Here is a 12,214-nt window from a genome sequence, read left to right on the forward strand (position 1 = left end):
GATAAACTGGACATCATCAAAATTAAAAACTTTTGTGCATCGAAGGACATCATCAAGAAAGTGAAAAGACAACTTACAGAATGGAAGAAAATATTTGTAAATCATGCATCTGATCAAGTTTAATATCCAGAATATATAGAACTCCTAAAACGGAGAAAAAGACAGACAACCCAGTTCAAAATTGGCAAGAGAGTAAACGTTTCTCCAAGGAGGATCTTAAGATAGCTAATAAGCACATGAAAAGATGCTCAATATCATTAATCATTAGGAAAATGCATATCAAAATCACATTGAGATACTCTTTCACTCCTAGGATATGTATAATTTAAAACAACCCCGCCCTAAATAAATAAATAAATAAATACATACATACATACATACATACATACATACATAAATAAATAAATAAATAAATAAAAAGAGTTGCTAAGGATGTGTAGAAATTGAGCCCTGTGCATTGCTGATGGGAACATAATATGCTCTGGGAAACAGTTCAGTGGTTCCTCAGAAAGCAAAATGTGGAATCCACATATGACCAGCAATTCTACTCGACATATACACAAAGAAATTGGTGCAGGGCATCACAGAGGTTCTTATTTTTGTATGCCAGTGTTCTTAGCGTTTCTCACAGGAGCCAAAAGGTAGAAACAGTGCAGGTTTCCCATCAACAGATAAATGAATAAACAAAATGTGGTATTTACAAACAGTGGAATACCATTCAGCCACAGAAAGGAATGTAGTTCTGATACATGCTGTAATGCCTATAAACCTGAAAGACATGATGCTAAATAAAATAATCCAGTCACAAGGGACGAACACTGTATGATTATACTTACATGAAACATCGAGGTTAAGCAAATTCAAGTAGCAGAAGTATATTAAATGTCACCAGGACCTGGAGGGAGACAAGAAATGGGTAATTACTGCTTTGGTGGTTATAGAATTTGTCTTTGGGGCATTGAGAGGGCTTCGTAAATAGAGAATGGGGTTCAAAAATGAGTGTGCTTTATTGTCTTAGAAGAGATTCATTGGATTTGGGGATATGTTAAGCATATTGAATTCCAATTCATAATGAAGTTGCACAAAAAAATGGAAAACTGAGGAAGGAAATTAACCACTTTTCAGGAGAAATTTGCACATCGTTGGTAGAATTAAGTCAAATTTAATGTTGATGTAATTCGAACTGCAACCAATAATGCTTGTCTTCCATTTGCTCTTTTGCTTCTCGGTTTTAATAGCTATCACAATACATACTGAAGAATACCACTGTATCATTATGATTTTATGAAAGATTAGATATATTCTATTATCTTCTTACTAAAATTATGAAAATGTTAGTAAATCATACGAGTATAAAAATGTTCATTTAGAATTTTTAAAGTGTTTATCTTCAATTTTTATGTTTAGTCCTACATAGTACATGTAATGTAGTATACATAATTTAAAAACATGCATGTATTAGATGCTCAAGAATCTTTGCTAATAAGGATGCACAGTCTAAAAATGTTTATAGCCTGTCCATTTGGAGGTTTTGATCCTTTAAAAAATATTTTGCTGAACAGTATATCTTTAATGTTGTATTTTTCCTGTATTTTAGGCTGCTGGTCTTGGGCGTATGAAGCCAAACACACTTGTCCTTGGATTTAAAAAAGATTGGTTGCAAGCAGATATGAGGGATGTGGATATGTACATAAACATATTTCAGTAAGTATCCTTTTAATTCAGTAGCTTGGCTCAGAAAATGAAAACTTGCCCTGGTTTGTGAAGCCTGTACTGTTTTGTGAATGGACTATACTGTTTCTTAGTAATCTCTTCTTAATAGAAACATAAGAACGAAAAGAATCAGATGGGGTTATCTGGGTTTTAAATTGATTAGCTAGTGGCAAAAATTCTTCATTGATCTTCCTGTATCTCTTCATACATTCAAACATTCACACGTGCAAATGAACACACATCTATATACTCTGGCTTCTCTTTTAAGTTATGAAGCTTTCTCGTGTCCTGTAATCCTAGCTGAGTAGATTAACCAATGTCAGACCCATCACCTTCTGTTTTGTCATTATAATATCCGGTGTTGAGGAACACAGTTCTTCACTGATCTCACCCTCAGGTTTTGGTTTGCTCTCCTCTGAAATTGATTTAGCAGTTATGTTTGATTGATGCATTAGGTCATTTACATTTCTTTTTTCTTTTTTTAATGTACTTAAATACTTTGCTTTTTAGTCCTCTTGAGTGTAAGTTGTTGAGTCTGCTATTCACTTCCTAGTAGTATAGTAGTTCAAATGAATATCAGAGCTTAGTGTTGGTTTACATGACTTCAGCTGCCCTTGTATGGATTGTTTAGTGAATTCTTTTTATTTATTTTTTGTTACTTTTTTTTTCTCTTTCTGATTTTAGTCTCTTAATGTTCTAATTTATTTTTGTGAATGTATTTGTTTCATCCACCACAAATGCTTTTTGGAACTCAGTTATTTAATAAAGAGAATAAAACTTCTTATTTTTGCCATATTTTCTTCTTAATTTTGAAGTACTTCCTTTTCCTGGTATTCTGGGATTTGCTTAACAGATCCCTTTATCTCTTTCATACTGTTTTTTATAAAGAATAAAGTTTCCCTTTCACATTACCATAGTTTTTTATTTTAATTCCAATATAGTTAACATGCAGTGTTATATTAGTTTCAGGTATACAGTATAGTAATTCAATAATTCTGTATATTAGTTCTTATCATGATAAGTATACTCCTTTATCCCATCACCTCTTTTCTCCTGTCCCTCCAGCAACTCACCACTGGTAACTCTCTGTTCTTGATAGTTAAGAGGCCATCATACCATTACTTTTTTTTTTCCTTCTAAATTAAGAAATCTCTCCACCTATGCAGGATCCCACTTACAACCCTAATATCAAGAGCCACATGTTCTACCCACTGAGCCAGCCAGAGGCTCCACACCACCATTCTTGATTGAATAATTGTTTTTTCTTCTTATAGCTGCTGATGAAATAGAACTATTCATTTGTTCTTATAAAGTATTCCTTCTTTATATACAAATAGTTGTCCTTTTAAAAATATATATATATTTGGCAAGGAAGCTCTTATGACCAGATTCAAATCTTATTTCTCTGAAGTTTGTTCTGATTACCTTTAACTCACTAGAGTTATTTCCCTTACTGGAACTCCTGTTGGAACCATAAATACTTACCTATCCCATGGGATAGTTTTATTTTCATAGCTACCTTGAAATAACTTTGAAGGAGTAACCAGATGTCATACTTTACCCTTTAAAACATCTCCTTATATTGATTAGTAAAGTATATATGATGAATAAGTTCTCCCGAGTAATTCTAAAATGCTTTTAGTAAAATTAAAGCTCCGCTGGTTCTTCAGGTGCTGTGGCTGCTCTTTAGCTTTGGGATTATTACTTTTTTGTAAGCATGATTTCATCCTCAATTTCTAATTCTGTCCTGTGTACTCTTGTATATATGAGGATTAGGAAAGGAAGGACAGTGTGAAAGAAAGATTAGGTCATGTGGGCCCTCCTCCATGGACTATGCTTTTTTTTTCCTCAAGATGCAAGACCAATGAGGTGGAATAATTATCTTAAAAAAATAGAAAAAGTGGCGTTTTGCAAATAATTCTTACACAGTTGTTGTTGCTCATATGGGAATGCTGAAAGAAAGGAGTCTTTCTGACTCTGACCTTGTAGAAGCTGAAGTGAATGTTTGCTCTGAGAGTCAAGCATTCCTCTAAGTATTGTAGAGCAGGCAATTAAAAGATAGGTAAAATGCTGCTCTCTGCATGGCAGGGCCATAGAGATTGATGGCAGTTTTAAAGCAGTCCTTTTATCTTGTGACACTTGGTTTTGGTTGTGATTATAAATATTTTGAGCAATTGAGGTTTACTTTATTTACTGTGCCTAGTTACAGCTTGTAGGGTCTGAAACTCTAAATTAATTTTTATAGCTTAGAGAATTATATAGCTTATAGAAATTCCTGTAGTTGATAGCAAAAACATTTAACTATTTTAATCCAAAGTAAACTCAGGAAGCTATATTCCCTGGTTTTTCTTTAATCGAATTGATTTTAAATCACTTATGATTTATTAACTATTTTTTAAATACTTACACCACTCTTCTCTAGTGTTAGGTCTTTCAAAATGGCTGAGGTAAATTATTATGTCCATTAATTTCTTTTTCTAATGAATGTCTTTAAATATTAGTTAATTCATTATAGGAATGAGGCCAAAATTGTCTCCCCATGATTTTAAAAAAACACCAAGAAAAGACCTTTTACAATGATCTGTGATCTTCTGTACATCATGAGGAATCAAAATTTTATTTTCTTTGGCTTTTAGCCTTTTCTTTTTGTTATATATAACTATAGATTATATGTCACTTTTTGTATATAATGAATATTCTTTGCTTATAAAATTAAAAATGATAACGAAAGATAAACGTTAAGCCTGTTCCACCCTGGGGAACAATCTGAAGTTTAGGAATTTGTAATCTCTCAGTAGATTTGAGAAGAATCTGCATGATTCAGGTCTCAACAAAATTTGCGGTGTTGAAGTGTGATTTTAGAGTTGTCTTTAAGGTTTTAATGTATTTTGTGTTATAGGATACTACCATTTGTGTTTTAAAAACTTGAAAGGACATACGAATACATGCCTGCAAATGCATATAAATTCTTTAGACTACTTTTAAAACTGTTTTTGTAAAATGTAAGAATTACTTAAAAATACACTGGCTTCTTTCAGAAGAGATCCCTTTATACTGTCTAGCCCATTCCCATTCTCAGTAGGATCTGTTTTCTTTGTTTTCATGTGTTTATCTTGGCTTTAAAGGTATAAGCCTAAATACAGTATGGTAGGAGAACTATGTTATTTTTCTATAATTTTAGTTTGTTTCTGATAGCATATTAGTACAGGCATTGCTTTAAATGGCTGATATAGGTAGAGTATCAGTACTATAAAGATCTACACGTAAGTGGTTTTTAAGAGTGTATTACAGAAAAAAAGGAAAGAGAATGGTATAAAATTGGAAACTGACATCATATGGGCCTCACTGTATCTTTAAAAGCATATTTTAAAAACTAGACATTTAAAGCTGAAAGAGAAGTCATCTCTTATTGTCATCATTTTATAGAGGAGGACACAAAAATTTTCGTGATTTTGATTTTTTTCCCCCCTCTTATAGTGACGCCTTTGACATACAATATGGAGTAGTGGTTATCCGCTTAAAAGAGGGTCTGGATATATCTCATCTTCAAGGACAAGGTAAATCTTGATTGAATAAGTTTTTTACTTTAAAAATAGAAGTGACTTTGTTAGAAAATTGTATGTCATTCTCACAAATTCTTCAACTTTAACATTCACCATCTGTTCTAGGTCATGTACTTACTGTATAGCATGTGAAGATCAGATCTGTTTGGCTCCACTAGTTTGTACCAGCCTGGACGATGGCTGGTGATTGTTAATAAAGAGAATAAAATTCAATCTAAATCCTAAGTTTAGGGGGATCCCTGGGTGGCTCAGTGGTTTAGGGCCTGCCTTCGGCCCAGGGTGTGATCCTGGAGTCCTGGGATCAAGTCCTGCGTTGAGCTCCCTGTGTGGATCCTGTTTCTCCCTCTGCCTGGGTCTCTGCCTCTCTCTCTCTCTCTCTGTCTCTCATGAATAAATAAATAAAATCTTTTTAAAAATTTAAAAATTAAAAAAATAAATTATAAATTTAAGAGAAAGAAGCATTAGTTATGGTTTTAGATTGGCCAAATTTGTAAAAACAGATGATAAATAAAATAGAGGATAAAATGTTAATGACTGCTAAATCATCAGACATTTTCATGTTCGTGAAAGTCCTACTTTTTCACACAGAATTACACTAATAATGAAAAACTAAACTTGGTGATATCATTTATTCTGTCTTGAAATAAGACCTAATGAATTATGAATCATTTTTTTTAACTTTCCATTTTTAAATAATTATAGATTCATAAGAAGTTACAAAAGAAATCACAGGTCCCATATACCCTTCATCCATTTCTCCCAGTGGTAATATCTTGCGTATCTGTTATTTTTTGTCATAACCACCGGTTATGTCATAACCACAGGTAAATTGGAACAATCTACCTTCCTAATTCAGATCTCACCAGTTTTCCGTACACTGGTGTGTACATGTATGCATGAACATGTGTATAGTTCTGTGCCATGTATCACATATGTGGTGGATCCATGTAATTAGCACCATGATCAAGATACAGAATTGTTCCATCTCCACAAAGATCTCCCTGTGCTACCGCTTTATGCCCCCACCATACTCTTTATCCCTTGTCACTAACCCCTGACACTCACTAATCTCTTCTTCCAACTATGTGATTTTTAAAGCATTTTAAAAAATGTTTTTAGATGAAGCTTAAAATCTAATTAAGGTATACTGGTTACTTCTGCCTACCTTAATAAAAACTGTTGAAAATTCCTTACCTTCTAATGATTTCCTAGTAGTTTAACAAATATAAGCTTAAGAAAATTGCATACCTAATATTTTACCCTTATCAATTAATTAACTAAATCATCAAAAATAGCTAAGCCTAAATAGCTGAGAGGCCCATCATGAACTTTTGTCATCTGTTTATGTATTTAAACAGTTGTAATCCTCCCCCTCCTCCCACCATTTTAAGGGTATTGTGCAGTTTTGAAAGGAATGCTTTGAGGTCTTTATCCATGTAACACAAAAGTATGGCTTGCTGAAAATGCATTTTCTTCCTCTGGAGTAGGCCTTGCAAAACACTGTTTCAGTTCTCTTGTGCTACCAGTGATTGAGGTTTAGGGTACCTGTTAACACTGCATAATTAGTAGTGTTCCCTTTTACTCTCAAAAGTATCACAGTTTGACTAGTAAATTATATATATAGTTCTGTAATTTACTGAGATTTGAATTGATCAGAACTTTAAGAAAATAATTTTTGTGTGTTTATAATCATTATGAAAATTGTTTTGAAGGTCTTGTTTATTCATCATCAGGATTTGGAGGCAGGAATTTGGTTCAGCACAGGATTAAGAGCTCAGCCTTTGGAGTCAGATCTCCTTTGAAAAATCCCAGCTTTTTCTCTTAGTACAATAGTCCTGTAGCCTGGGCACATCTGCCGACTTCCAAGCTTCTGTTTCCTCATCTCTTCAAACATGATCACTGGGGTGCCTGGCTGGCTCAGTCTGAAGGGTATACAGTGCTTGATCTTGGGGTCATGAGTTTGAGCCCCACATTATATGTAGAGACTACTTAAACTTAAAAAAGAAAACCCAAATTGTAGTTATTTCATAAGGGTTGTTGTAAAGACATAGTTTTTGAAGTTCTTAGCACAGTGTTGGTACCTCTGGTCATGTAGTTCCTCTTGTTCTTTCTTAATCATACACACAAATCACTGATGAGGATTATGGTCCATTTTCATATGTCCTTGTGATGTGTATTTTTATGGTAGAAGTTAACTTTTCACTAACTTCTTCCCAACAGATAGAAAATGGGAAAAGTGCTTTAAAAATGAAGAAATGGGGGTGCCTGGGTGGCTCAGTTGGAGTGTCTGTCTTCGCCTCAGGTCATGACCTCAAAGTCCTGGGATTGAACCCCACATTGGGCTCCATACTCAGTGGAGAGCCTGCTTAAAAGATTCTCTCCCTCTGCCCCTCCCCCTACTTGTGCTTGCTCTCTGTCTCTCAAATAAAATCTTTAAAGAAAAATTAAAATAAAAATGAAGAACTGATACTTTTACCATGAGCCTATCTCCTGGTTTCAGCTCTATAGTCAGGAGTATAATTTTTCAGTGTTGTCTGTCATCTTATGTGAACATTATGTATGTGAACATTAGTCACATTTTACAATTTTTACGTGTAAATGACTTTGAGGTTAGAGTTCATTCACATTTTATATATCAGTCTTTGATCTGCCACATTTTTAATGTTCCTTGAATCTCACTCCTTATGAATTCCCCAGCACCTGCTTCAAACATCTGATGCTTGGCTGTGACTCAAGATATTTGAGTGAATAGTCCTTTCAAAACAGATGATCACATAGGTTAACATAAGAAATCATTTATTGTAAACTTATTATTTCATAGTAAACTTCGGTGTGAATTGTCATTTAATTAATATTATACTGTAGTGCTTTCATTAATGATTAAAACAATATTGAGATCATATTTTGGTTATTTTCATGTCCATAGAAGAATTATTATCCTCACAAGAGAAATCTCCTGGTGTCAAGGATGTGGTACTAAGTATGGAGTATAGTAAAAAATCAGATTTAGATACTTCGAAACCATCGGATGAGAAATCTGTTACACACAAAGGTAATTTTTATTCAAACGAGATGTTATTCATGGTAATGTTTAATTTGGGGGAGAAATGGTTTTTATTATATAATATGTCTTATTAAGTAATCCCTTCTCAAATTTGTACTGCTCATTTCTAGTTGATTAGGTAAAATGGCTGGCTACAAAATGACTGGTTGTTTTTCAGGTATTGAAGTAGGTTATAGAACAGAAAACATGACAGTTATATACTCATATGTTCTTGTATGTTTTTATTTGTACTTTGAACAATTTAGTTGGAAGCATAAGTTAAATCTGAACTTGGAAAGAAACATGGTAATTTGAGAGTCCGTGATAGAGTATAATGAAATTGATAAAATTAATCTACCTAATTTTTCTATAAGTCAAGATATTTAAATACCAGGGATTTTATTTATGTGCTGAGATATTCAGAATAGTTTTTACCTCTACTGCACCTGGAGTTCTTGAGGTAAAATCATGTAATAAAAAATCAAATGCAATTTTAGTCTTTCTGAAGGAATGAGCTGTTGGTATTTGGTTACTAAACTGTTTGGTTGTAATTGCAGACATATTACCCCTGGTGGCTCTTGTGGTTTAGGCCACACAAAGGTTTCCAAATTTCATGAGGCTTCCAGATAATTTCATCCATGTATCTATGTCATGGTTATAAGATGCAAAGAGGGATGACTTCCAAATCTTACTCTCCCACCCTCACTCTCCTACCTCTGTTCAGTCCAGTATCTCCATCTGTCCTAGCCCCAGCTGGCACGCAACAAGAAAAATCTGCACTGTAAATCATCAAACCATATCATACTTTTTTGATTCCTATCGAAGAATTAACCATTCTTTTTCGGAAATTGATTACTGTGGACAAATCTTGTCTTATGAAATTGATCTTTTCCAGATTATGCAGAAGCATTGCTGTTGCTTTTTATTTCTTTCCTTTCTTAACTTGTATGCTTAGAGTAGTGGTAGTTGAGGCCTTAGTTGATACCTATTTCCCCTTTAAGTTCTTTGCTGTATTGATTATAATTTTTTTCCTTTTTCATCTCAAAACTCTTTAAAAGATTTGGTAACTGTTCTTATATTCCTGCATTTATTTTTAGTTTATGGTACACATACTTTCATTTCGTCCTTTTTATTTTTACTGCCATTTTCTTTTTCCTAAAGCAGATCCTTTCTTTACAGAATCTGTTAGGGATTGATAGGTAAAACTATGATGGGAAGCTAAGTAGTAGTAATCATCAAGTATCTACTCTGTGCCTCCCACGTTGCAGTAGGTGTTATCCATACGTTACCTCATTACTGCATGTCACAATCTTGTAAAGTCATTATTTTTACAGAATGGGAAACTACTCACCTTTTTATTATAAAAATGTAAACACCTTTAATACCTTTAAATACCTTAGTGCAAGTCATTTTTTAAGTGTCAGGATTTCCTTGACATTTTTTGAGCTCTGAAAAGAATACACAGTGTGCCCGTATATTTTTGCTATCATTAAAGACAGATAGTATCAAATACCTACTTTATAGGAACAATAATATTTAATCCTATAAAATCAAATGTAATCATTGAAATGTTTCTTGTTCCATCACAGGCATAAGAAATTAGTATTCAAAAATAGCATTAATTTTATTTTATTTTCTCTCTAGCCAGTTTTTTTTCAAAATTAGCATAGAAACTATAGAAAAGTTTATACAATGTGAAAAGTCTTCAGAATATTATAAACATTCTTGTGTAGTTATTATATAATCATAGATGTTTGGTATGTCTGTCTTGGTTATTGTGGCACACAGAATGCAAGGAGACAAAAAGAGCACCCTCTGAATTACTTACTTTGTGCTAGGCACTGAGCTAAGTGCTTTAAGTCTTGAAGCATAACGATCCTAAGAGGTAGGTATCTATTGTTCACCCCTTTTTCTAATGAGGAAAGTAAGGAGTTAACTAGTTCAAGCTCATACAGCCAGAAAAAAAAAAAAGAGTTAAAGGTAATACTGGAATCCTGGGAGCCACTGACTCAAGAGCAGTGTACTCTTTCCTGTCCAAGTAGGGAGTTGTATGTGCATCAGACAACTACTAGAAGTTTATCTGAATCAAAAAACTGAAACCAGGAAGGAAAACTGGTAACCCCAAGAAAATACGTACAAATATTTAAATATAGTGGACCAGTACAGGCATACATACATATGTACCTGCATAAACAAATATATATGCTTATATTTTATATATATATATATTTATTTATTTATATATATGTATTTATATATGTTTATATATATATATGTATATATATAAATTTGTGTAGACCTGTATAACCTGGTATTTTATATAAACCAAAAGACTGTCTCTAATTAAATTCCCAATTATTTCAAGTGATTAATTTTTACCAATACCAAATGTCCATTATGTTTCTAAAATTACTTTTCAGTCATTGGCACAGTGATGCAGTGGCACTGTTTAAACTTTATGTATTATCTGCAATGTCAGGTTTTAATGTCATATTTCTCTTCTATAAGCCATTCAGAAACTTTTCAACCAATTTCAAGTATGAAAATTTAAAAGTTTAAAAATCCTACTAAAGTTTTTATCAGTTTTACAGGAATAAAATTTAAGGGTGGAATGTTAATCAGTGGCCCTCTTGAAGGGGGTCTAAAACTATGTTTGATTTTAAAAATCCTCCACACTCAGTGTAGAAAATATCTATCTTCAGTCTTGATTATTTTTCACAGACTGTCTCTTTGTACTGTGCTTTGTTTATAAATGTGCTCTATTTACATTTTCATTATTTTATTAATATAAAGGCAATTAACTTATATTTTGTGTTTTTTAAACATAATCTAGATGAGGAAGAGGATGGCAAGACTCCAACTCAACCACTGTTGAAAAAAGGCAGGCATTTTTCATCATTTTATTTTAATCCCCTTTTTCATATTGTTAACTCTTTAACTCCAACTCTGCTATTTTATTTTTTTACCTTAGTTTTTATTTCCTTGGCAAGATGATGTTACAGTTATTTGTTGAATGCAGATTAGAAAAAGATCAACTTTAGTTAACCCCAAAAAGTTAAATCATCCCAGAGAAAGGTAGTATATCAAAGACAAATTGTTTTACATTATCATAGCATTTCCGAAATATTCAAACCCTGAATGTTAATACTAGTTTTTGTTTTTTTTTTTTATTTAAACTGCATGGTTTAGATGATGAGCAGAGACACTGAAATAGGTCTCTTTGCCAGTGTCACTTGCATTCTTTACCATCAGTTGTACCCAGCCAAGCCCTTAATTTTGATACTAATATATTTTTCATTTCAAAAATTACAATATTTCTCACAGCCCTGCTGCGTTTGGGAGATACACAGTCATGTCCCCGTGCATGACTTTTATGAGAAGGAGATAGAGGTGAGAGTTACGGAGCAGTGTGGTTTGGCAGCCATATTATGTCATCATGCAAAATCATTCGTCATGTTTGCGTGCATCATGGCAGCATGAGAAGTGAATGACACCTCCTGCAGAAGTGATCAGATTTCCACCTATGGATTCCTTCTTTTAAGAATTTAGTGTAGGAGTCTCATAATAGTCATTTGCTTGCTCATAGAGTCAGTGCTGATTTTTTTTTTTTTTTTTATTCTTGGGAATATAAATGGGAACTCCCTTGGTATTTGGTCTTGAGATCTGCAGCAGGTCGTGTCCTTCTAAGGAGTTCCTACCATCTTTCTGTGCTTCAAAGAAAGATGTGTGGTTATATGGCTTTAGCTTTGGGCATCACATACCAAGGGGACAAGTTAGGTCAAGATGAGGGTGTTCTTCTTTAGACTTGGAGGTTTCACTGTGATAATTGTTAGATTGTATTCATTTGTCTTCCACTTCCTTCTGTCTTATATATTACTGGTAACATTATGTTTAA

General features: G+C 33.3%; 1 protein-coding gene and 1 long non-coding RNA gene across 4 annotated transcripts in view; one reads left to right on the forward strand and one right to left on the reverse strand.

Moving 5' to 3' along the window:
• Positions 1 to 12,214, forward strand: part of SLC12A2 (solute carrier family 12 member 2) — a 112,828-nt gene that overhangs the window by 90,163 nt on the left and 10,451 nt on the right. The window contains exons 18-21 of one of the 2 annotated variants that reach the window (XM_072840873.1): positions 1,598 to 1,704; positions 5,191 to 5,270; positions 8,203 to 8,328; positions 11,153 to 11,200. In XM_072840873.1, coding sequence (XP_072696974.1) covers positions 1,598 to 1,704; positions 5,191 to 5,270; positions 8,203 to 8,328; positions 11,153 to 11,200 — 361 coding nt within the window. The remainder of the gene's footprint in view (positions 1 to 1,597; positions 1,705 to 5,190; positions 5,271 to 8,202; positions 8,329 to 11,152; positions 11,201 to 12,214) is intronic. The other variant, XM_072840874.1, reaches the window with a different exon arrangement.
• The window catches only part of LOC140641286 (uncharacterized), an 86,629-nt gene that overhangs the window by 71,798 nt on the left and 2,617 nt on the right, over positions 1 to 12,214 (reverse strand). Inside the window, exons 2-3 of one of the 2 annotated variants that reach the window (XR_012037840.1) lie at positions 837 to 895; positions 78 to 144 (exon numbers count right to left, since the gene is read on the reverse strand). This is a non-coding gene — a long non-coding RNA (uncharacterized lncRNA). The remainder of the gene's footprint in view (positions 1 to 77; positions 145 to 836; positions 896 to 12,214) is intronic. The other variant, XR_012037839.1, reaches the window with a different exon arrangement.

The sequence above is a fragment of the Canis lupus genome, chromosome 10 (assembly GCF_048164855.1).
Source record: "Canis lupus baileyi chromosome 10, mCanLup2.hap1, whole genome shotgun sequence".
Classification (NCBI taxonomy): Eukaryota; Metazoa; Chordata; class Mammalia; order Carnivora; family Canidae; genus Canis; species Canis lupus.